Consider the following 25,854-nt stretch of genomic DNA (forward strand, 5'->3'; position numbering starts at 1 on the left):
TGGCTCAGAGTCGTAGAGTGCTAGCCTAGAGCTGAAGACCCCAGGGACAGTACCCAAGCCCAGAGTTCAAACCCTGTGACTGACAAAAAGGGAAAAAAAGAAGAAAAGATGGCACACAGGTCCTGGACAAGTTGCTAAATTGATAGAGAGCCAGCCAATTGAAAAACCATCAGGTACTGAATTCAAATCCTGGTCTTGCAACAACAAAAAAGAAGACACACAAATGGCCAACAGGCATATGAAAAACTACTCAAGGCTAAATGAGGTGGTCCATACCTGTTATTCCAGCTACTTGGGAAGCAGAGATCAAGAGGACTGTAGTTTGAGGCCAGTCCAAGCCAAAAGCAAGATCCTATCTTAGAAAAGAACACAAGTCTAGTGTCATCTACCTGTAACTTCAGCTACACAGGAAGCCATAGATGGAAAGGTTGTTCATGGTCCGCCCTAAAATGAATCTGAAAGTATAAAGGCCTGGAAGCATGTCTCAAGTGATAGAGTGCTTGCCTAGCAAGCATAAAAGCTCTGAGGTCAAACCCCAGTACTATTTTTTAAAGCTCACTATCATTAATCATTAGTCACTCATCCAAATTTGGGGTACTCCCTGTACTATTTGTGTGAGTATAAATTAAGTTAGCTATAATAGAGAACTGTTTGAACATTCCTCAAAACCTAAATTTATACCAGGTGCCAGTAGCTCACACATATAATCCTAGCTACTCAGGAAACTGAGATCTGAGCATCACAGTGCAAAACCAGCCCAGGCGGAAAAGTCCATGAAATTCTTATATTCAATAAACTACTCAGAAAATACAGGAAGCTGGGCTGTGGTTGAAGGGGTAGAGCACCAACACTGAGCAATAAGAAGCTCGGGGACAGCACTCAGGCCATGAGTTCAAGCCCTAAGACTGGAAAAAAGAAAAGAAAAGCTTCAAGCACATCCAAGCCATTCCTAGTTTCCCAAGATGGGAAAGGAAGATTAAAGCTACCATCACAAGGTAGGATAGATGACTTTAGTGACAAAGTAGCAATTCCAACTGCTAGACAAACCACACTTCTCATAGGCCTTAAACCCAATGTAGGCATTAGTGATACAGTGACTGCTCCACTATGGAAAACTAGTCTTGGTGAAGAAAGGCATTCTCCCTTATGTCCTTATGTCAAAGGGTGATGGTAGACAACCATCTGAGAATGTGCCTATGGATTGAGAACAGAAACCTTAAAACAAGAAATATGCTCATGGCTGAGAGCCACTTGGGACACTCTAACAGTCGAAGAGACAGGTGAAGGTGGTCCAGAAATGGGAGAAGGTCTGATGTGCCCCACAGAAAAGATAAAAGACACAGAGGAGGCAGCAGTGAAGGGCATGGAGGAGGTTGGGGCCACACCCTTCCAGACAGGGAAGGAGAACAAGTGAGGAAAAGAGAGATTGGAACTCTGAAAGGGGCTCATTAGCTCCTGTGCAAACATGGGATAAGAGGGAAGATTCCAGAAAAGGAAGGTGAGGATAGGGAGGCCTATGAAAAAACTGAGGAAATGTAAGTTTAACCAGGCTACATCCATCCAGACCCAGAATGAGGGAACCAAGGTAAGCCTGAGTGCTGGACTTCAGCTTAGGGTTGGGCCCAGACTGTACTCAGAAAGAAGGCTTCTCCTACAATGACAGAGAGCACCCCTTTCACTTCTGTGAGGCAGCATACCCCTATCCCACTCTTGTTCACATAACCCCAGAGAGAAAGAGAGAGGCTGGAGACCAGGGAACACAAAAAAGCACTTTAATTTGAAATTTCTGTCAACTGGGGTGTGTAGGGGACAAAATATGAGGTTGAGAGAGGAGGCACTGGCTGCAGATGACCCAGATTAAACCAGCTGCACCACAATTCCTGGGCTCCCCAGAACGGCTGCTTGTCTTGCATGAAGATGTTGGGTTCATACTATCAAGAAAAGCAGAGTTATGACTAGCCAAAAGCATGTTTCAACAACCAGAATTCTGTGAAAGGTTAAGGTTAAATAAACACTTACTTTCAAAAGATGGGAACTTCTCTTTGAGGAACTGAATAGCCGCTAAAACAGAGAAACATAAGTAGGTACTCCAGAAATAGATGTAGGAATCCAGCCTGTTTCCCCACTGTAACTAGGAAACCAACAGCCCTGCAAATTGACATCCCTCTAACCTGTATCCAAATGCTCTGGGCCTGACATTCCCACCACCACTCATCACCAAAACTCAGGGTGGAAATATCCTTCATACTTTAGGAACATGAACCAGTAGTTAGCAAGGATGGAGCATGGCACAACCATCCAGGCATCATTTTTTTTAAAAAAATTGCCAGTCCTGGGGCTTTAACTCAGGGCCTGGACACTGTCCTTGGACACTTTTTGCTCAAGGCTAGTGCTCTGCCATTTGAGACACAGCGCCACTTCCAGTGTTTCCTGTATATGTAATTCTGGGGAATTAAACCAAGGGCTTTGTGCATTCAAGGAGAGCACGCTACCACTAAGCCACATTCCCAGCTCCCATCTAGACATCTTAAAAGCAACAAACATGTCAGGGTGCTGGTGGTTCACACCTGTAATGCTAGCTAGCTACTCAGGTGGCTTAGATATGAGGATTATGGTTCCTGCCCTGGCAAGAAGGTCCGTAAAACTCTTATCTCCAATAAATCTCCAAAAAAAAGAGCTGAAAGTGGAGGTATAGCTTAAGTGGTAGAGCACTAGCCTTGCGTAAAAATAGTTTAGGGCAGCACCCAGGATCTGAGCCCTAGGACTGATTCACAGAAAAAAAAAGGGAGAAGAAATACCATGCAAGCCACACCAACTAGCACTTATAGCAGAAAATAAAGGAGTTATCGCTGAAGGTGCTGAGAGAAGATTTGGGCACATGATGAGTCTCTTGTTCATATACCAGCAGTCAACACATAGAAAGGCTTCAGGCAGGCCTGGTCAGACTTTTTTTTTCCTCCCACGGGAATATTGGTCCTTTCTTTTGTAGCCAGCCCTGCCACAGATACCTGCTCCCACACACCAAGCTGTCTTTCTGCTCTGGCCCCTGCCTCTGTCCCTAGTCCATCATACCTAGTTGATCCTTGAGTTTCTCTATTTCCTTCAGAAGCACTGGACACTAGACCAGCAGACCCAAGAGAAAAAGAAATGTTGATTAATACGCTGTCCTCTCTCCTAATCCTCCCACCTGCCCAGGCCTTACACACTCCATAACCAACAACTGTTCTCACACAGAACTCTCAATGGAAAGGAGATGCCCTCTCCATTGAGGTGCTTGATGGGAGAGTGCGTGTGTTTCATCTTAACCTGAGCACTGAGTCCACCATCTAGGCGGGCCAGCCTCTAGGGATGAGAGAAATCATTACCCGTGGACAGCCTTGTTCTCCAACTGGTTGTTGTGGCCTTTCTGGAACTATGGGTTGCATGGGTGGTTCCTGGTCATCTAGAAAAAAAACACAAAAATCCAGCCTCTTGTGAGTGAGAGACAAAAAGGATTTCGTGGTCTCTCAAAGGGGGAAATATCCCCAACCAGGGGCATCAATTTCACCTCTCTCTGAATCTGCCTTCCCTGATTCCCAAATATCTACCTACTACTGTGTCCCCTAGCACTGTGACTCTGTGGTTGATGCTAGAAAAGAATTTATTGAGTTGGAAATTTGCTTCTGGACTGGAATTGGGGCACTGTTACAAATCACTGCATAAACCCTACTTATAGGATGCATTGCTCCTTGAGTTCAGCCCTGTCCATGTTCTGTTTCCTATGGCAACACTGTCTAGGTAGCCCGGATAGCCTGAAAACAAGGCTGAACCCCTTTCCCCAATAGAAGTAATGGAAGTAGACATTTCCTTCCTCCTCACTCCATTTCTTCAACTGTTCTCAAAACCACAATACTCACCAAAACCTCTAGGAGTGATAACCTCCTGTCTCTGGGGTAAGGGCTGTGATTTTTCTGAAATATGTGGGGCTCTTGCGTGGGCATCGCTACTGGACTCACCACGATGCAAGGACAAGTAAGATGGTCCTGACCTCTGTGTAGAAATCTGAAACAAAAATTTCTCACTGAATATTTGTTTACATTTGTTGAGGTCTGGTAGGGAAAACAGAGGGAACTTTAATATTACAGTCATTTGTATTTAAAATATAATTTTGTTGTTATTAAGGTATTGTACAGAGGGGTTACCATTTCACAATTTAGGTAATGTGTGTATTTCTCTTTTGGACAATGTCACCCACCCTTTTCTTCACTTTTTCACAGTTTCCCCCTCTGTTCCTGCCCACAAGTTGAACAGTTCATTTTCCACATGATATATTACTGAATACAGTGACTGTATTTGTTCACCCTTCCTCCCTTTTTTGTGTCCCCTTACCTACCCCCCAAAAGTAGAAAAATAAAAAGGAAAAAAATCACATACAATTTTTTTGTATTTTTAGTATTTTTCTTGTTTGTATTTTTATTACTCCATATAGTTGGACATGGGGGTATTTCGTTCTGATATTTCTTTTTTTCTTTTTTTTTGTGGGTCATGGGGTTTGAACTGTGTACCTGGGAGCTGTCCCTGAGCTCTTCAGCTCAATGCTACTGCCCTATCCCTGGGCCTGGGAGTAGTCAGTGACCTGTTCCTCACTTCCTTTTTTCTAGTGATTAGTTGGAGTCTCACATACTTTAGTTCCCAGGTTGGTTTTGAACCACAATCCTGAGATATCAGCCTCTTGAGTAGCTAGGATTACAGGTGAAGCCTCCGCACCTGGCTAAAGTACTCTAATCGTCATTCCATTTTAAAATTCATTTTTAAATTTCTTTAAAACTTTTCTAAACAAGTTTCATTATGATCTTTTTTTATTCACTTGTGTAGTATACTTTAACCATAGTTTTCCACTACTACCTGGCTCTATTTCCCCATTCCTCCCTCAGACCATTTCCTCCTAGCAGTTCCACATTTATGGTCATGCCCATTGTCTTCCCTTAGATCTAGCTTCTGAACATTAGAGAGATGATTCTGTATTTGTGTTTCTGAGTCTAGAATAAGCCACTTAATATGATGGTCTGCATGCATTTCTATCCATTGTGGGAGGCTCATTTCATCAGCCATGTCAGCCTCTGTCAGCCTCAGGCCAGGAAGCAGAGCTGACTAAAGAGAAACCTAGAGTCCTAGAGTCCAAAAAAATCCCAAATCAGGCACCAGTGGCTCACACCTGCAATTCCAGCTACTCGAGACTGAAATCTGAGGATCACAGTTCAAACCAGAAATCTAGCTGTGGCTCAAGTGCTAGCCTTGAGCACAGAAACTCAGGGATAGTGACCAGGGTCTAAGTTTAGCACCAGAACACACACACACACACACACACACACACACACACACACACACACACACAATCTTAGGGCTTGTATATGGTAGGTTTGAAGAACAATTAGGAGGGAAGAATCAGTACCATGTAGACAAAACTGCACAGACAAATCAGATTATAAGCATTCTGCAGGTTCAACTCAGCAACCAGCCTTGATTCCATCCCTATCTCAGTCTGGAGAGGCAGAAAGTACACAGAACATGCCAAACATTGACTGGCATCTACCAAATGCTCTCTTAATATTCACCCTTATTACAAGGATCTGATTTTGGCAACCTAATGAGAGTGGGCTTCCAGTAATACCCCCTGAACAAAAGGTTGAGGGAACATGGACAAAGAAAGTATGTATTTAACCGAGGGACATGCATGGAACAGGAAGGTGGTATACTCACCTGGGCTTGAAGGACAGGGTCTGTATTTAGCTCATAATCTCTGGCCGCAGACTGAGTCTCCCTTCTTCTCCAAGTCCTAGATCTCCTCACAGTGCTACCCTGCTTAGACTGCTTTGGTCCAGGAATCAGAGATGAAGATGACTTGGAACTCCCAAACACAGGAACACATGAAATTGGAGGTAAGGAAGCTGCTTCCAAGGAAGGTGCCTTGATCCTTTGCCCCCAAGGAGGGAAGATTCTTCCCAGGGTAACGCTAGAGTCACTCTCCGGGAATTTCTTCTCATGAGTCATTCTCTTTCTATGATGGCCCCTTGGTAAATTACCTGTGGCAGCAGCCACAGAATAAATGGGTTTGTTTCCTCCCTTAGCCCTGACCACAGTTTGTTTTTTCTTAGAGGAAGAGGCTTCTTGCTCTTCAGCAGCCTGGGTTTCCCTGTTTGTACTTAATTCCTGAGAAGGGACTGCCAGACTGCCAGGTGTAGTATCAGAAATCTCCTGGTCCTCACCACTAGAGTTTTCAGCTGTGTCTTCTGATTCCTTGGGGTTGTCTAACTTGGCCTGATCTCCACGTTTTAAGCTAATGGTCACCCTCATCGGTGGTAACTCACTGGATTCTTCTGAAATCTCAATGTCAGAGGAGGGCGACTTGGCTCCCTGAATAACTGTTTGGCTAACTTCACTGCCTCTCTTTTCCCAAGCTCTGCCTGGCTCCGGGCTACTGGAGTGTGGGGTGGTAGTAGAGGCCTGCTGTGCTCCCGCATGACTGGAGGACAGTGTACCTCGCCCACTAGTGAGAAGCATGACTCTCCCGCCAGAAACTAATGTACCTCTTCCCCCCTGCACGCCTTTCCCACTGGAGACTGGCGCCCCTCTCCCACCGGGGACCAGAGTCCCTTTCCCACTAGTGACCAGTGCCCCTCTCCCACTGGGGACAAGAGCACCTCTCCCACTATGGACCAGCGCCCCTCTCCCACTGGGGACTAGCGCGCCTCTCCCACTGCGGATCCTTGGGCCTCTACCCCTGAAACATGAGGCTACTTCTGCCCAAGTGGTCGAAACAGTAGTTGTGCCTCTTTCCCGCATTGGGAGTCTGAGCGTGCCTCGGGCCACCGGATTAGTAGGGTGCTGCATGACTGCCCCCTCAATATCAAAGTCCGGCAGTGAGGACTGAGAACTTCCCGTCTCTTCCACTGAGGAACTAGATTCCTCTCCAATCCAAAACACGGCTCTTCCCGCCTCTATCATTTCTAATTCCGCGTCTGAATCAAACTCACGGCCTTGGGACCCTGGAAGGCCTTCCTGTTCCCCTTCTCTGCGAGGAGGAACAGGGTCAGTGACGAGGCTGGGCGCCAAGGTTCCTCCGGTATAGACATTGGAATGTTCTCCACCCTCTGCACTGAAATCTCCTCCTGGAGCGGACGCCTCTCGGCGAGAGCTCATGGTCTCTAACGTCCAGCTTTGCTGAGACCGTTCACCTCTTCACCACAGGCTGAGCGCGGCGTTCGCAGGTGCTTTTACCACAGGCGACGCAAGCATCTGCCCCCACAGAGAGGCTTTTGGACCCACGAGAACGCTGCACAGCCTTCTCATTGGCTTGTCTTCCACCAATCAGGTAACGCTTTCTCCTCGTGTCATTCAAAGCCCTAGCCAATAGGAATTAGACTACAATCCTTGGTGGCCAACCCCTGGCTTTCTCTGACAGCCAGATCAGAGAGAGACAGTGGATAATGGGCGGAGCCTGGTAGTCAACGAACTTTTCCCTTTTCCCGCTTCTTTTCTCTGCCTAGCTTAGAATGACAGCCCCACCCCCAAACAATAACGGCTCAAGAGCTTTAGTGTAATGGTGGTGAGCCTTCCTGGCTCAGGAAGGATTTTTGACACCCCACTGGCAAAAACGCCCCTAACTGTCAATACAGCGTCATTATCACGGGCACCCAGCCATAGTGTGTAGTAACTGAGCTCACAGCATGCAAATCGTACTTTTTTTTTTCTTAAGAAGTATGAGGACCAAGCCAGGTGCTAGTGTCTCAACCCTGTAATCCTAGATACTCAAGAGGCTAAGATCATGGTTCACAGCATGATAGTCCAGGTAAAATAGTCCAAGAGCTTCTTTCCTGGGTCTTGAATTCAGCGTCTGGACACTGTTTTGGAGCTTTTTTTGCTTGAGGCTAATGTTCTTCCACTTGATCCACAGCACCACTTCTGGCTTTTTCTATGTATGTGATACAAAGAATCAAGCCCAGAGCTTTGTGTATGCTACGCAAGCACTCTACCACTAGACCCCAAAGAGAGTCTTATATCTTAATTAACTGACAAAAAAACAACTGTAAGCATGGTTCAAGTGTTACAGTACCAGCTTTGAATGAAAAAGCCAAATAAAAGTGAAAGCCAAGTGAGAGTGTGAAGATCTAATTCAAGACCAAGTACTGACATACCAACACATACACAGGTATACAGACCAGTGATCATAGACTGTGGCCTTTCTCAGTTTTGTCTATCAGTTTGATGTATTGCTATGAATCAAACTTGAAGCCCCTTCCACACATTTCATGGCTTGTCAGCCCTGTCTCCTTCTGAACACAAGTCTGGTCTCTGCTCATATTCAACTAAACCAATACAATACTATTGCTGTAGCATTCACACTAAAAGCAGAAGGGACTGAGCTATCAAGTTCTAGTTAAAGGGCATGTTCTGAGGTTCAGGTCATAGAAACCCATCTGGGCGCCATTGGAAAGGAGGAAGTTGACCCCTTCTTTCTATGTCTGTGTCCTTTTTCCCTTCAAACTCCATACACAGGACAAATTGCACTACCCTACCTCATGCCACTAAGCTCACAGTGAACTCAGAATGATGTTGTCTGATCTGTTTACCTATCTTTAGACAGAGGCATGAAGCAAAATTTCACCTGGACCAGGTATCAGGACTCTTTGTACTCTATTTCCTAATATGAACGTGACTTTTTACATTGCTGAAAGAAAAGTGATTCTGTGGATCCTGTTAGGGTAGAACAAACCAAGAGCCAGCAACATTGAGCAAAGTGGGTCCTCCCAGGATGGCACAGTGCTGGTCTCTCTCTGGGGTTGTAAAGTGCCACTCACAGTAGGAGATTCTCATGGAAACACTCACAGATTCCACTCATTTACATCACAAACTCCTATATAATACTGGGCTTCAGGCTCATCTATCCTCAGTCTTCAAGGACTCTTTTCCCCACCCACATTTCATCATTATTCATTTCCTCTAAGGGGGAAATAAACCCTTCTCTTTGGTGGTGGAACGGTCTGTTTGTATGTAGTTTGGCCTCCAGGGTAAATGCACAAACCATCTTTGTTTAGTTTCCAGGTGCCATGCCTCTATGTCCCCAGTAAGAATGGCACTTGTAGCTGTGTATCATGAACATCCCAATAACCACTTCTCAGAGCAAGAAACACAAAGACGGCAACCTGGGGACCCTAACATGTCTCCTTCTCTTCAATCACTACCCTTCCCTCAGGCCTCCAGGGGTCACCTGACTTTTAGAGATCCCCTGGCCAAAAGCCCAATTCCACTTAAAAACTAATGATTACTATTTAATTAATAATCCTTCTTGTGCTATAAAAATTAACTAGGTCAAGTTAAATGTACAATCACAAGTACCAGGAGCACACATGTCAATTTGGAAGATAGTTATAAACCAGGTAACCATGTCCCTGGTCCACAGGCTTTCTGAATGTCCATTGTACCTCAGAAGTCCCATATGACTTTCAGAGAAGGAAATCAATAGCAAAAGTCTACATACTCTATGACTGCAGCTATGTGACTTAGAAGAGACCAGAGGATGAGGGAGGATCAGTGATTGCCAGAGCCTGACCATTTAAAATTTGGAACATAAGGTAGCTGGGAGTGTGGCTTAGTGGTAGAGTGCTTGCCTAGCATGCAAGGAAGCCCTGGGTATGATTCCCCAGAACTCTAGCCTTGAGAAAGCCCAAGGATACTGCCCAGGCCCTGAGTTCAAGCCCCAGGACTGGCAAAAAAAGAGAAAGAATTTGGATGATGACATAAATTCTGAATAATTTTATTATAATGGTATATCCATTAAAAATGCACTTATAAAATTATTCCTGGGGGAAAGCAACTCCTTTTGCAATAGCCTCAATGAAAATAAAGTACCTAGGAATTAACAAAGAATGTAAAGAACCGGGGCCCGGGAATTTGGCCTAGCGGTTAAAGTGCTTAGGACCCGGGTTCGATTCCTCGGTATCCCACATACACAACCAAGCCGGAAGTGGCAGAGACGAGACTGCAACAAGCGACAGAGAGCGAAAGCAAGCAAGCAGAGCCCAACGGAGTGGTGGCTGGAGCGAGCAGGGCCGGAGCGTGCGGGAGCGAGCCTGACCGGAGCGAGCCTGACCGGAGCGAGCCTGACCGGAGCGAGCGGGGCCGGAGCGAGCGGGGCCGGAGCGAGCGGGGCCGGAGTGAGTGGGGCCAGGAGCGTGAGGGAGCGAGCCTGACCGGAGCGAGCAGGGGCCGGAGCGAGAAGGGGCCGGAGCGAGCGGGGCCGGAGCGAGCAGGGCCGGAGCGAGCGGGGCCAGAAAGAGAGAAGGGGGCCAAAAAAAAAAAAAAAAAGAATGTAAAGAACCTTTTTCAGGAAAACTTGAAAACCCTAAAAAAAAAAAGGGAAATTAAAGCAGAACTGAGGAAATGGAAAGACCTCCCATGATCCTGGATTATAAGAATTAACATCTTGAAATTGGCAATCTTGCCAAGGGCTATCTACAAACACAATGCAATACGCATCAATATCCCAAAGTCATTCTTTAAAGAGATAGAAGAGGTAATTCAAAATTTCATATGGAAAAATAAAATATCCCATATAGCAAAAAGAAAAACCCTCAGCAGAAAGAATAGCACAGGAGAAATTTCAATCCTAAACTTTAGACTCTATAACAGAGCTATTGTAACCAAAACAGCTTGGTACTGGCACAAGGACATGTCTGATGACCAGTGGACTAGAACTGAGGTCCCAGATATTAACCCACAGACCTATGTCCAACTAATCTTTGATAAGGCAGCCAAAAAAATAGAATGGAGGAAAGACAGCCTATTCAACAAGTGGTGCTGGCAGAACTGGTTAAGCACCTGCAGAAAACTAAAGTTGGAGCCTTATTTGTCACCCTGCATTAGGATTAACTCCAAATGGATCAAAGACCTGGAGGTAAAATCAGATACACTGAAAAGTTTACAAGAAGGAATAGGAGATACACTAGGTCTCCTTGGCACAGGTTGAAATTTTCTTAATAAGGACCCAGAAACACAACAAATCAGAGAAAGGCTGGATAAATTGGACTGCATTAAACTGCAGAGCTTCTGTCTGGCAAAGGACATAGGTAACAAACTAACTAGAAAGCCTACAGAGTGAGAGAATATCTTCACTAACAATACAACAGATCAAGGCCTCATAGAAACAGCTCAACAAATTGAATCACTGCCAAATTAATATCCAAAGAAACAACCATCCCATTAAAAGATGGGCCAAAGACTTAAAGAGAGTCTTCTATGAAGAAGAAATAAGAATGGCCTATAGACACATGAAGAACATCTCTGGCCATAAAAGAAATGCAAATCAAAATAACTCTAAGATTCCACCTCACTCCAGTTAGAATGGTCATGATCAAGAAAACTAATAACAACAGATGTTGGAGGGGATGTGGCCAGGAGGGATCACTACTACACTGTTGGTGGGAGTGCAAACTCGTTCAACCACTATGGAAAGCAGTATGGCAGTTACTCAAAAGACTAAACATAGAACTCCCCTATGACCCAGCAATTCCACTGTTTGGCATTTACCCAATTGCCCAGAAACAAGGACATACTAAATTCATTAGCACAACAATGTTCATTGCAGCACTATTTACCATAGTAAAGATATGGTACCAACCAAGATGCCCCTCAGTTGATGAGTGGACCAACAAGATGTGGTATTTATACACAATGGAGTTCTATGCTGCTGTCAGAAAGAACAAGATAGACCCATTTGTAAGGAAATGGAAAGACATAAAAAAAATCATATTAAGTGAGGTAAGCCAAACTCAAAGGAACATAGGCTCAATGGTTTCCCTCATTTGTCATAATCAGTAGAAATCTTAGGCTGTCCTAATAGAGATTTACAATAGAGCAAAATCTAGATCCATAAGGCCATATAGTATGATGCTGAATGAAAGACCTCCAGGATATAGAAACAAAAGCCATATAATGAGTGATTGTTGTCCTTAATGTACTATGTTATCTCTCATTTCTTTTGCTGTCCCTTGGTTATCTCATAAGATTACAGTATTTTACCTTGTTATCTGATCCTTTGTATGTATGTTTATTTGGTTATTTGAAATAGGATAGGGAAGGGGTAACAACAAGATGAGGGGCAGGGTTGGGGGGAGGGGGACCAAGACATGAAAATGGGTATGAGCTATATAGTTTCCTCTGAGTACTGCCTTTGCTGTGTCCCAAAGGAGCTGGCATTTTGTGTGCACTTTTTTGTTAAATTTGATGAATTTCTGTTCTGATCTCCTTGGTGACCCTTTGGTGATTCAACAATGTGTTGTTCAATCTCCATGAGTTACAGGGTTTTTGTTGGTGGAGATTGTTGTTCAATTCCAATTTGATGCCCTTGTGGTCTGAGAGATGCAGGGAATTATTTCAGTGTTTCTGAATCTGTATAGGTTTGTTTTATGCCCTAAAATGTGGTCTATTTTGGAAAATGTTCCATGTGCTGCTGAAAAAAACGTATTTTGTGATGTTGCTGGGTAGACTAATCTGCAGCTGTCTGTTAGATATAGTTGTTCTATACAGTTGTTCAATTCTGAGGTTTCTCTGTTGACCTTTTGCCTGGTTGATCTGTCCATAGGTGAGAGTGGTGTGTTAAAATCACCAGCAATCACTGTGTTTTGATCTATGTGTGATTTTAGTGAAAGTAAAGTTTACTTGATGAAGTTCGGTGCTGTAGGATTATGTATGTAGATATTTCGGTTGGTTATATCTCCTGGAGGAGAGATCCATTTATTAGTATGTAATAACCTTCTTTGTCTTTTCTCACTAATTTTAGTTTGAAGTCTGTTTTATCTGATATGAGGATGGCAACTCCAGCCTGTTTATGGGGGCTGTTAGCTTGATAGAGTTTATTCCAACCTCTCACTTTCAAAAAAATGTGTTTTTTTGGGGGGGGGCAAGATATATCTCTTGAAGACAGCAGAACAATGGATCTTTCTTTTTGATCCAACTAGACAGTCTGTGCCATTTAATTGGAGAGTTAAGTCTATTGATATTGAGGGTTAGAATTGAAAAATATTTACTAGTTCCTGCCATTTTTGAGACTATTTTTATTAAAGAATTTATTAACATTGATTTTTACATCATATTTCTAATGACATTAAACAAACAAGTATTCAAGAAGGAAATCTCTATATACAATCACTGACACTTAGATTTTAGAACATTGTCAAAATTAGGCTGAGGGTTTGTATATTATAGATACATATTAATCTATATAATAAAACATTATGTCTATAGAGTCATAAATTTTTATGTCTATGTAGTTGTGTTTATATTTCCAGTACCATGTCCATAGCATTGGGTATGCAAATATTGAGACCTCGCTCTTGTACTACCATTTTCAAAAAGGTTTCATTAGGGCCTGTGGTTTGACAGTTCTTGTGGTACTTAGCTGGTATGAATTTTGGGTGCCATCTCCTTGTCAGTACCACATTTTTGTTGGTTTTCAATGCGTACAACATTTTTGAGAATTTTCTGTAATGCTGGTTTGGTTGCTATGTAATATTGCAACTTTTCTTTGGAGTGGAAGGTTTTTATTTTTCCCTCATTTATGAATGAGAGCTTAGCTGGGTACAGTATTGTTGGTTGGTAGTTATTTGTCTTAAGGGCATGACATATATCCTTCCAATCTCTTCTTGCTTGCATGGTCTCTCCAGAGAAATCTGTGGTTATTCTCATTGGTTTTCCTTTGTAGGTGATTGTTCTCTTCTCCCTGGTGGCATTAGGATCCTTTCTTTGGTCTGTGTTGATCCTGTATGGATTATAATGTGGCGGTGGGATGTCCTTTTCTGGTCAGGTCTGTTTGGTGGTTCTAAAAGCTTCTTGTATCTGGATGGGCCTGCCCTTCTGGATATTTGGGAAGTTCTCTGAGATGATTCCCTGATGTATATTTCCAATACCATTGACCTCTTTCTTCAGGCCTTCTTCAATACAAATTAGCCTTAAATTAGGCTTTTTAATTGTATCTTGGACCTCCTGAAGCATTCTCTCATATTTCCTAGATTTGGGTTGACTCATTTTCTGTTCTTTCTCTATAACAACTAGGTTATATTCAACCTCAAAGATTCTTTCTTCTGCATTGTCTAACCTGCTGTCAATACTTTCTCCTTTATTCTTCATCTCCCTCCTTCATTTTTGATGCCTTGCATCTCTTGTTTTAGATCATATATGGACTTCTTTAACTCCCTTATTTCCATTTGAGTGGTTAGCTCAGCAGCTTTACTCTCATTTGACAATTGTTGGAGTTCAGTCAGCTTTTCGTTAGTGGATTCTATGAATTTGTCCATTTTTCAAGATAAAATTACTGCTATTTTTATTGATAGAGATACAACAGCATTTGCACCCTTTTAAATTTTATTTGGACAAAAAAACTAGACTTGGGCCAGGAGTTTGGTCTAGTAATAGACTGCTTGCCTAGCATGCACGAAGACCTGCATTCCTTGATACCACATACGTAGAAAAAAGCCAGAAGTAGTACTGTGGCTCAAGTAGCAGAGCTCTAGCCTTGAAAAAAGCCCAAGGAGTGTGCTCAGGCCCTGAGCCCAAGCCCCAGAACTGGCCAAAATAAATAAACATATAAATAAAATAAACTAGAGTTGAGGAACAAATATTAATGTTTTCAGATATGAAGCAGAATTTTATGGAATAACCACATTAGTAAGAAGGTTTTTTTCTGGGGCTGGGAGTTTAGCCTAGTGGTATAGTGCTTGCCTAGCATGCACAAAGACTGGATTCGATTCCTTGGTACCACATACAAAGAAAAAGCCAGAAGCGATGCTGTGGCTATTGGTAGAGCTCTAGCCTTGAGAAAGCCCAAGGACAGTACTAAGGCCCTGAGTTCAGGCCCCAGGACTGGAGAAAGAGAGAGAGACAGAGACAAAGACAGACACAGAGAGACAGAGAGAGAGACAGAGAGACAGAGACAGAGAGACAGAGACAGACAGAGAGAGACACACAGAGAGACACACAGAGAGAAATAACAGAAAAAAAGAGGTTTCTTCTACATGAAGAATTGGAGGGGCCATCTTGTGGCAGTGTCTTTTTTTGGTTACTTGCTCCCTCCAGGCATTCCTAGTTGTAAAATAAACAACACAGACAAATCTGGTAATTCTAGGAAGGGGAAGCTCACTGAAATAGTGTCTAGCCTATTCTCTAAGTGGAGAAGGGACTGTTAGGCTGGGATTTCCTATGGGTCCACAAAAGATACTGATAGAAGCTGGCCACCACAACTGGATTGTAGCTCCATAAACATGTTGTTATGTATATCGAGATTATCTTCAGGAGGACAATAAGTATTCCCAAACCCATATTTGGACTGAACTGTTGAATAAGTAGCTTTGAATGCAAAAGTGATTAGAGGTCTACATGGAGACAAAAACAAAATATTTGCTTTTGCCATGGAGAGTGGCATTATCATGTGGAGTGTGCAAGATGGGAGAAGTAGACGTGAAATGAGAATGTTCAGCCATGGTGTTCCTGTCAGTGTCCTCTTGTTTATCGATAACCAGTTGGTGACCTCCAGTCACACCCGGAAAGTGAGTGTGTGGAATGCCATCACTCAGCACTGGCAGATTCAGGATGTTGTTCCTATAACCAATTATGCCACTTCTGGATTATTTCTTCTGTTGGGATGGACCAACAGATATGCAAAAGTTCCCTTTGCCAATAAAGGATAATAATCTTGTTACTGAAGTCCACCATGCTCCTTCCAATGATGAAATGGCTTCTCTGAGTATTTACCTCATACCCGAAACATGTAGTAACAGAAACAAGATTGCCTAGTATAAGCTCTGGAGTAGTAGAAGTGATATACAGCACTCAGAAACAGTTGAGTCAGGGCCTCAGTTTTTTTAGACTTTCACAGTTCACCAAACCCTTGTTAAGGAAACTATGTTGTCAGAGGAGCACCTTTTGTCTGTCTGTGCAGATACTAATCATGTTTGGACATGAAAAGAAATACAATTCAGAGGCATGATCTCTATTCAATCAGGTTCCACTCCTTCAGCCTCATTCAATATACTATCTTTGGAGGAGACAGAAAGTCATGGCAGGTACGCCTCTGGAAATGACATAGGACCATTTGAAGGACAAGATGATCAATCAACAGATGGTAATCCAGAAAGGTGTTCCCATCATGAACAAATTATTTGTGAAACTCTCGTATACTGGGAAAAGAATGTGTGAGTTTCTAGCTGTTGACTGTACAACAATATGGTCATTTACAATGAGAGAATATAAGGGATCCAATGAGATGGGCTCAAGGCCAACATGTTACTTGTTTATAGGCCATGCAAATGCAGCATTTAAATGTGCAATCTGACCACTGCTATGTGTCTAGTGAACAAAAGTGAAGGTAAGGATGTAGGAAATACAAATGAAGAAGAGCTACACAAATTACTAAACTAATGTGATCTGAGCACATCTTGTTGTGCTACTCCTAACATTAGTCCAGCAACTAATGTGGTTCAATATAGCTGACGCTGATAATCAAATTCTAGCCTCCAGCTTCAGCACCAAGAAATCATTCAGGATACAACTACTTATAGCTCAAGGAGGCCATACAGAATCTCTTGTTAGTCAGAGCAATAACAGAATTTTCACAGTTATAGGAACTTCCATATGGTTAGTTTGGACAGAAATGATGAAAGAACTGTCCCTGAAACTGGCAACTTGGGGCCAATATTACCTGAAATGAAACAGACAACAGGAGAATGTAATGTATCTGAGAGAAAGTCTGGAGCAGAATTAAGAGTTCTGAAAAAATTAGAAAGTGGACCCTGAAGTGCATAAAACCACTGAATAGTTTTTTTAGAATCCAAAAAAAGAACATCAAAAGATGAAAACGAAAATTAAGTTAGAGAGGAGGATTTGAAGGATTCTTTGGAAGAAAGTCCCTTATTTGGCATCACCACCCAGCACTTCTGATGGTGGAACTGACTCTTCCATCCCCACATCCCCATCTCTGACAAAGACCACTCTGCTTCCTCAGTATAAATAAAGCAATTCTTGAAGCCAGGAGTTTTGCCTAGTGGTAGAGTGCTTGCCTAGCATGTGTGAAGGCCTCAGTACCACATACAGAGAAAAAAGCTGAAAGTGATGCTGAGGCTGAGCTCTAGCCTTAAAAAAGTCGAAGGCCCTAAGCTCAAGGCCAGGACTGGCAAAAAAAAAAAAAAAGCAATTCTTAGAGCTGGTTTGTGGCTTAGTGGTAGAGTGCTTGCTTAGAATGCATGAAATCCTGGGATCAATTCCTTAGTAATAAACAGAGAAAAGACTGGTAGTGACACTGTGGCTCAAGTGATAGAGCATTAGTCTTGAGCAAAATAATTTAAGTGACAGGGCCCAGGCCTTCAGTTCAAACCCCAGAGCCAGCAGAAAAAAAGACTATACCTTATGAAAACTTACCTAAATGAATGGTAATTTTGTTATAGCTAAAAGAAAATAATTTTCCCTGGATTTTCATGCTTTAGGCTTAAAAATTATTGTTATTATTGGGTGATTAACAGAGGGGTTACCATTTCATAATTCAAATATTGAGAACATTTCTTTGGGGGGCAATGTACATCCTCCACTCCCAGTTGATTCATTCTTCTTTGTGGGTCATGGGGCTTGAACTTGGCCTGGGTGCTCTCCCTGAGCTCTTCAGCTCAAGGCTACCACCCTATCCCTGGGCCTGGGCATTGTCCCTGAGCTCTTCAGGTCAAGGCTACTGCCCTACCATTGAGCCAAGCCCCACTTCCCATTTTCTAGAGGTTAATTGGAGATAAGAGTTTCAGGTCCTTTTGTGCTCAGGCTGGCTTTGAACCTTGATCCTCAGCTCTCGGCCTCCTGAGTAGCATGAGCCACCTCGCCCAGCTTGATTCATTAATTTTTTTTACACTGAAACTTTACCCACTAAAATTGAATTTCATTAAATTTCTTTTTAGAAGAATTATGTGAAATAAAGAAATCCAATAATCATAACCTCAACATTTTAAAAAATGATGTTCTCTTTAGTTTTACATCCTTGACTAGCAGATCATTTGTAAAGCAGGAATATACTTTATTTTTTATCATTATTTTTTGTGGGTCATGTGGTCGGCACTTTTCCTGAGCTTTTCAGCTCAAGGCTACCACCCTACCAAGGAGCCAAGCCCCACTTCCTGTTTTCTAGAGTTTAATTGGAGATAAGAGTCACAGGTCCTTTTGTGCTTGGGCTGGCTTTGAACCTTGATCCTCAGATCTCAGCCTCCTAAGTAGCTAACATTACAGGCCTGAGCTACAGCAGCCAGATCCACTTAATTTTTTTAATTTTTAAATTTTTTTTCATCCTGGGGCTTGGACTCAGGGCATGAGCACTGTCTTGGGTGTACTCATGGTTAGAGCTCTACCACTTTAGCCACAGTCCCACTTAAGGCTTTTTCTGTGTATGTGGTACTGAGGAATCGAACCCAGGGCTTCATTCATGCTAAGCAGGCACTCTACCACTAGCCCACTCTCCCACCACCCTCCCCACACACACTTTAAGAAATTTTTATAGTGAAGGTGATACACAGAGGTGATACAATTACATAATTTAGGTAATATGTACATTTCTTTTTGAACAGTGTCACCTCTTCCCTCATTTTCTCCCAGTTTTTCCCTCCAGACCTCCCTTCTCTCACAAGTTGTGAAGTTTATTTTCAACATATTGTCTAGTGAGTATCACTGTTGCATTTGTTCACCCTTTTTCCCTCCGTTTCTGTGCTTCCCTCTTACCCTCTCCAAAGCCAATAAACTTACATGTGACAAAAGGTACAGAAATTTTAAAACATGACAAAAAGGGAAAATGAGGAGAGAAACCCACAAAAAATAAAATGAAAAACCTCTCGTTTCCATTTCTTAGAGTTCATTTCAATAAGCATCATTTTATATGTTCATATGCATGTGGTTACTGAGCCTTTGTGATCCTCTCCTAAGAACAGCTACTTGCTGCAGTTGGTTTGGTTGCCATTCCACATAATACTAGAACAGTGCCCATGTGATGAATATTCCTTAAGCATGAAAATTTACTGATGGTACAATGAATTTTCATATGTCCAAGCCATGTCTTGAGACACTTTCTTAAGTGAATCAGAATTCATAGAACTTAGGCTTCCAAACTTTATTGTGATTGCAAAGTATTCACTAGGAATTTGATTAGGTGTTCTGTTTATGAAAAAAATATATCATGCAATTAGAAAACTATAAGATACTAAATAATAGATTTCAAAGTCTATAAGATCTTTAGAATCCTTTTACTTTAATTGCAGGTCATTTTCTGAATCTCATTGTTGGGAGTTCTTAAATTTTAGCATGCATAACTAATATTCAAGGATACATTCTAAATTGGAATAATTGTCTGTATTTGAAAAAGTGAAGTAAAAATAGTAAAGGAAAAGTTGTGAGTTCCCAGAAAGTTCAATTCTCAGTTGTTTATTTTCCTTGCTTTAGGAGCCACCATATTTTTTTCCCTACTAATGATCAAGATAAGTTAATCTGGCCATTTTGTTATACTTAGGCACTATAATAATGAATTTTATTATAGGCTTTAACTGTTATAAAATGTTATTTTAATTCTAAGAGTATTTTTGTATATCCTTTCTTCATTTAATTGGATTGCTTTTCCAGTTTCTGAAAATAGGGTGAATTTAAATTTAGGCCACATAAAGCACTTGTTGGTGAATAATGTATATATTCCCATTCAAAGAAGTATAATTAGTGAGTGAAACTGAAGTTCTTCAAAGTTTAAAACTAAAATGGTTTATATATAGAGTTTATTTTCAAAATGTCTAACCTGTGGAGGAGTTAGAAGGAACATGCAATGAGCTCTGCTGCCTATTATTTTGCCCGTGGAACCACTGGTTGTTATTGTTTGGCAGTACTGGGATTTAACTTTTAGACCTTGACTTTGCAAGGCCGGTGCTCTACCACTTGAGCCATAATCCCAGACTCGTTTTTGCTTTAATTATTTTTCAGATAATGTTTAAAGTTTGGCAGAGGCCTCTTTCAAGTCCAAATTCTCCAACCTGCAGCCTCCCAGGTACAAGAGATGACAGGTAAATATTCCACCATACCCTTGTTGTTGCTTGAACGGAGCCTTGATAACTTTCTGCCTGGGCTGCAATGTTCCCAGTCTCTGTCTCTGATTCACTAGGATTGCAGTCATCAGGCCCCTACACATGGTAATCTTTTGTAATATTTGTTTCATCTTGTATTTCCTCATGTGTGTGTGTGCACGCACGTGCGTGTGCCCGTGCGTGCACACGCGCACACAAGTGAATTGCGGCTTGAAATCGGGGCCTGGGTACTGTCTCTTAGCTTTTTTGGTCAAGTTTAGGATTCTACCAGTGGAACCACACCTCCACTTCTGGCTTTTTGATGGTAATTGGAGATAAGAGTCTCACAGACTTTCTTGCTTAGGCTGCCTTTGAACTGCTATCTTCCAATCTCAACCCCCTAAATAGGTAGGATGCTAGTATTACAGGTATGAGCACCAGCATCTGGTGTGCTGTGGTGTTGAGGAGCTGCCTCTCATTTGCCTTTTTTTATACTTGGTTTTTGTTTGTTTGTTTGTTTGTTTTGTGGATCATGGGGCTGGAACTCTGGGCCTGGGTGCTGTCCCTGAGCTTTTCAGCTCAAGTCTTACCACTGTACCTCTGGGCCTAGGTGTTGTCGCTGAGCTCTTCAGCTCAAGGCTGAGCCACAGCCCAACTTCCGGTTTGCTAGTGATTAACTGGAGATAAGAGTCTCACAGTTCTTAGTGCCTGGGCTGGCTTTGAACTGCAATCCTCAGATCTCAGCATCCTGAGTAGCTAGGATGATAGGTATGAGCCACCTCACCTGGCTTCCTTTTTTGATACTTCTAAACACTAGCCCTCCCCTCTATCCCCACTCCTTCAATAAGTCTTTTCTTCCTCTTTTTCTCCCCACACAGAAACTGAGACCACAGATGTGCTAGACCATGCAGGAAGTCCTGTCAGGCAGAGCCCAGCAGCTGGTTGTTCATAGCTCTTCACAGCCTCATTGTTAGTGGGAACAATACTAAAAGAATTTTCCTGAAAAAATCCACCTCTAAGATAGGCCCACAGTGAATCTTCTTTGTTTCTATGCATATTCTCTGGACAGTGTGAGTGAAGGCTTTACACTGACTGGCCTGTGATAGTCAAATGGGAAGAATGTCTGGTTTGTAACTTCTTTGACTGATTAAAATGCTTATCTGGATCACCTGTTTCTCCTAAAAATAAATAGCATTTCCTGTTAAAGTGACTACTTCATTTTCTCTCATTTAGAAATACAGATTCTGTAAGTCATCTCACTTACTTAAGGATAAGCTAGGAAACAGGAAGAAGAAACTTCACATAAATGACTACTTCACTATTTAATGGGTCTTTTTGAAATTCTGTTGTTTAAGTCATCCAGTGTTTAGTATTTTATGATGGTGGCTCAAGTATTAGCAAAAATGATTCACAGTTGTTGGACCTACTTGACCCCAAACAGCAAACTCAAAATTGATCTTTTACTGCATATATCTCTATTTTCCAGATTTCTTGATATTTTAATCTGTGTATACATATTTTACCTAGTTATACTTCAAGGCATGTACAAATTAAAATATACTTCTCAGAACAAATTACTTTATACAGAGAGATTTAAAAAAATAACTCGAGGTAAATTCCTTAGAGTAATGTAATTTAAGTAGTATAATTAAAGGTTGTTCTTTTTAATTTTTGACAAAGGAAATCACCCAGGCTGACCTTGAACTTTCCATCTTCCTACTGCTACCTCCTGAGTGCTGGGACTACAGGCATGTATCACCACATCTAGTCTTATCTTTTTCTTTCTTAAAATTTGACATTTTAGGGCCTGGAATGTAGCCTAGTGGTAGAGTCTTTGCCTAGAATGTACAAAGCCCTGGGTTTTATTTCTTGGTTCAATATACACAGAAAACGCCAGAAATGGTGCTGTAGCTCAAGTAATAGAGCATTGGCCTTGAGAAAGCCCAAGGGCAGTGCCCAGGCCCTGAGTTTAAGCCCCAAGACTGGCAAAAAAAATTGAAATTAATAAAAACAAGTTCAAGTGTTTTTATTCAAATCTTATGTACAATTATTTAGGCTTAAATCTTCTTGTTCATTTATTCAAAGGAAGACATTAACAAAATAAGTGTGTTAACTGCTTTTCAGAAGTTCTTATTTTTCCAGTCCTGGGCTTGAGCTCAGGGCCTGAGCACTGTCCTTGGACTTTCTAAAGGCTAGAGTCTACCACTTGAGCCTCAGCACCACTTCTGGCTTTTATCTATGTATGTGTTACCAAGGAATAGGACCCGGGTCTTCGTGCGTGCTAGGCAAGCACTCTACCACTAGGCCAAACTCCCGGCCCCTCAGAAGTTCTTTTTATAGAGTATATTTCAAACTTGCATTTTTAGGCTTGCACTCAATGCTAACCTTTGGTGGTACTACTCTACCAGGGGCTCTGGATTTTATTCCAGGCTGATGATATCCCCATGTGCACCTGTTCACTGGAAATATTGTCTTGAGCATTTCTTTTGCAGCTGTAGGTAGTATAGCTCTAACTTACACAGCAAGCCAGCCTTCCTGACTCTTTTTTTTTGTCAGTTGTGGGGATTAAACTTGGACTGGGTGCTATCCCTGAGCTCTTCATCTCATGGCTAGCCTTCTACCACATAGAGCCACAGAGACACTTCTGGTTTTCTGGTGGTTAATTGGAAATGAGTCTCTTGGACTTCCATGCCTGGGCTGGATTTGAACCGTGATCCTCAGATCTCAGCCTCCTGAGTAGCTAGGATTACAGGCATGAGTCAACTACACCTGGCCTTCCTCCACTTACTATAGGATTTCTTGTCATTTCATGTATGGTTCATGACAATGACAACCTTTACTGACTGTCAAAAGCATCTTAATGTTAGAAACAAAAAAACAAGAGATAATTTCTGTCAGAATCAAAGAAATATGCTGTCCTTGAATACCCACACACACCTTCTCCTGATAGTTCTGATAGAGCAGTACTGGGGATCGAACTCAAGGACTAGCACCTGCTAAGCAAATGCTTTAATAATTGATCCACACTCCAGCTCCATTTGTTTAAGTTTATTTTCCACATAGTCATTTGTATTTTGCCCAAAGTTGGCCTTGGACCAAGATTTTCCTTACTAGATTCTGTAATAGTTGTTTTGGTTTGGGGGGTTTTGATTTTGTTCTTGTTTGCCAGTTCTGGAGCTTGAACTCAGGGCCTGAGCACTGTCCTTGGGCTTTCTCAAAGCTAGAGCTCTACCACTTGAGCCACAGCACCACTTCTGGCTTTTTCTATGTATGTGGTACCGAGGAATCAAACCCAGGTCTCTGTGCATGCTAGGTAACCACTCTACCACTAGGCCAAACTCCTGGCCCCACGTTTTTGTTTTATGTGCCAGAACTGGGGCTTGAACTCAAGACCTTATGCTCTTGCTTGACTTTTACACTTATAGTTGGTGTCTGCCACTTGAGCCACATTTCCTCTTCTGTCTTTTACTAGTTAATTAAAGGTAAGTGTCTCTTGAATATTTCTGCCCCTATGACCCAGCAATTCCACTACTTGACATTTACCCAAATGTCCAGAAACAAGGGCAAACTAAACTTACTAGCACAATGATGTTCATTGCATCATTTTTTTTAGCATAGCTAAGACATGTAACCAACCCAGATGCCCCTCAGTAGATGAATAGATCAAGAAGATGTGGTACTTATACGCAATGGAATTCTATGCTGCCATTAGAAAGAATGACATAGCTCATTCATAAGGAAATGGAAAGACTTGGAAAAAAAATCATATTAAGCGAAGTAAGCCAGACCCAAAGGAACATAGGCTCCATGGTTTCCCTCATTTGTAATAATGAGTACACATCTAGGATTCTCCTAGCAGAGGAACACAATAGCTCAAGAGCTACGTACATATGGTCATATAGAATGAGACTACACAAAATGAACTCTAGGATATGGACACTGCAGATATTTCTTTTCCCTTATTTTCTTCCTACAGTTATTTTTTTTTGTCAATCATGGGACTTGAACTCTGTGCTTGGGCATTGTCCCTGAGCTCTTCAGCTCAAGGCTACCACCCTACTCCTTGAGCCATAGCACCACTTCCAGTTTTCTGGTGGTTAATTGGAGATAAGAGTCTCATAAACTTTAGTGCCCTGGCTGGCTTTGAATCTGGATCCTCAGATCTCAGCCTCCTGAGTAGCTAGCATTACAGGCCTGAGCTGTGTGGCAAATCTAGTACAACACTAGCCTTGAATGAAAAAGAAAAGCTAAGAGACAGCACCTTAACCATGAATTAAAAACTGTACTACAGGGGCCGGGAGTTTGGCCGAGTGGTTAAAGTGCTTGCCTAGCATGCATGAAGACCCGGGTTCGATTCCTCGGTACCACATACATAGAAAAAAGCCGGAAGTGGTGCTGAGGCTCAAGTGGTAGAGCTCTAGCCTTGAGAAAGTCCAAGGAACAGTGCTCAGGCCCTGAGCTCAAGCCCACGACTGGCAAAAAAAAAAAAAAAAACGTACTACAGCCCACACACACACACACACACACACACACACGCACACAAACACACACACACACACAATTATTAAAAATCAGCCTCTAGGTACTCAGGAGGCTAATATCTGAGTATTTGTGTTCAAAGCCAGCTCAGTCAAGAAATTCTGTGAGACTCTTCTTTCCAATTAACAACCAAATATCCAGAAGTGAAGCTGAAATGGAGCTGTAGCTCAAGTAGTAGTGTGCTAGCCTTGAGCAAAACAAAAGGACAGCACCCAGCATCCAGGCCCTGAGATCAAGTCCCAGTACCAGTATCAAAAAAACAAAAGAATTATCATATGTATCTGAGCTTTGAAATGTGATATTATAGAATAGATATAGATAATAAAGTGGCTATGCACTGAGGAAATTAGCATTATGTATAGTTACTTTTTCCATAAGAATAACTGACATCAACAACCCCTAGTATTTTTTGCAGTCCTCATGATTTACATTATATCTCTTGATGGTTCCACTCCTTTGAACTTTTGACCTTCCACTTCCCATCTCTTCCCTCCCCTCCTATAACCCCTGTTGTATGTTTCATCTCTACATGTTTGAACTTTCACTTTATATTCTCCATATAAGTGAGATCTTGAAATATTACTCTTTTTGCGTCTGGTTCTTTTACTTTATATAATGTCTTCCAGATCCTTCTATGTTGTAGCAAGCACCTGGCTCTCCTCTTTTAATGTTGAATACAATTTGATTGTGTGCGTCACATTTCATAATCATTCATCAGTCAATAGACACTTTGGTCTTTCCACATTATGGCTTTTCTGAAAAAAAGCTTCAGTGAATATAGAACAGACATCTCCTTTGTGTATATGCCAAAGTCCTTAAGACTAGGACTCTACAATTAGAGGCACAATGCCACTACAGATTTTTCTGAGTATTTTGTTGGAGATAAAAGTCTCTCAGACTTTTGAAGCCAGCCTGAGCTGGCTTCAGACAGACATCCTCAGATTTTAGCCTCCTGAATAACTAGGATTACAGGCCTGAGGCAATGGTGCCTGAATTCTGTAAGACTCTTTTCTCCAATTAAGCACCAAAAGTGTAGAAGCAGAATTGTGGCTCAAGTGGTAACCTTGACAGTAAAAGCTCAGGGATAGTGCCCAGGCCCTGATTTCAAGCCCCAAGACAGACACACAGAGACAGATAGACAGACAGTCAGACAGACAGACAGACACAGACAGACAGACAGACACACACACACACACATACACACACACACACACACACA

General features: G+C 42.1%; 1 protein-coding gene and 1 pseudogene across 1 annotated transcript; one reads left to right on the plus strand and one right to left on the minus strand.

Annotated features, from left to right (window-relative positions):
• Positions 1-1,755: 1,755 nt before the first annotated feature.
• LOC150040916 (uncharacterized protein CXorf49C-like) lies at positions 1,756-7,179 on the minus strand. The gene is made up of 6 exons (XM_090327102.1): positions 5,740-7,179; positions 3,897-4,041; positions 3,366-3,442; positions 3,073-3,118; positions 2,020-2,061; positions 1,756-1,931 (listed from the first exon to the last, which is right to left on the minus strand). Exons 1-6 carry the CDS (start codon positions 7,177-7,179, stop codon positions 1,927-1,929), a joined length of 1,755 nt encoding a protein of 584 aa, XP_090183228.1. The 3' UTR covers positions 1,756-1,926.
• A 2,243-nt stretch (positions 7,180-9,422) lies between these two features.
• LOC150040917 (BTB/POZ domain-containing protein KCTD3 pseudogene) overlaps positions 9,423-25,854 on the plus strand; it is a 36,758-nt pseudogene continuing 20,326 nt past the window's right edge.

The sequence above is a fragment of the Megascapheus bottae genome, chromosome X, assembly GCF_031878675.1.
Source record: "Megascapheus bottae isolate mThoBot1 chromosome X, mThoBot2.hap1, whole genome shotgun sequence".
Taxonomy (NCBI): domain Eukaryota; kingdom Metazoa; phylum Chordata; class Mammalia; order Rodentia; family Geomyidae; genus Megascapheus; species Megascapheus bottae.

Coding starts and splice junctions, on each gene's coding strand:
- LOC150040916 (XM_090327102.1), bottom strand. CDS start 7,179: ATGAGCTCTCGCCGAGAGGCGTCCGCTCCAGGAGGAGATTTCAGTGCA. Junction 3,119..3,365: donor GAGAACAAGGCTGTCCACGG/GTAATGATTTCT, acceptor CTGCTGGTCTAG/TGTCCAGTGCTTCTGAAGGA. Junction 2,062..3,072: donor GAAACTCAAGGATCAACTAG/GTATGATGGACT, acceptor TCTCTGTTTTAG/CGGCTATTCAGTTCCTCAAA.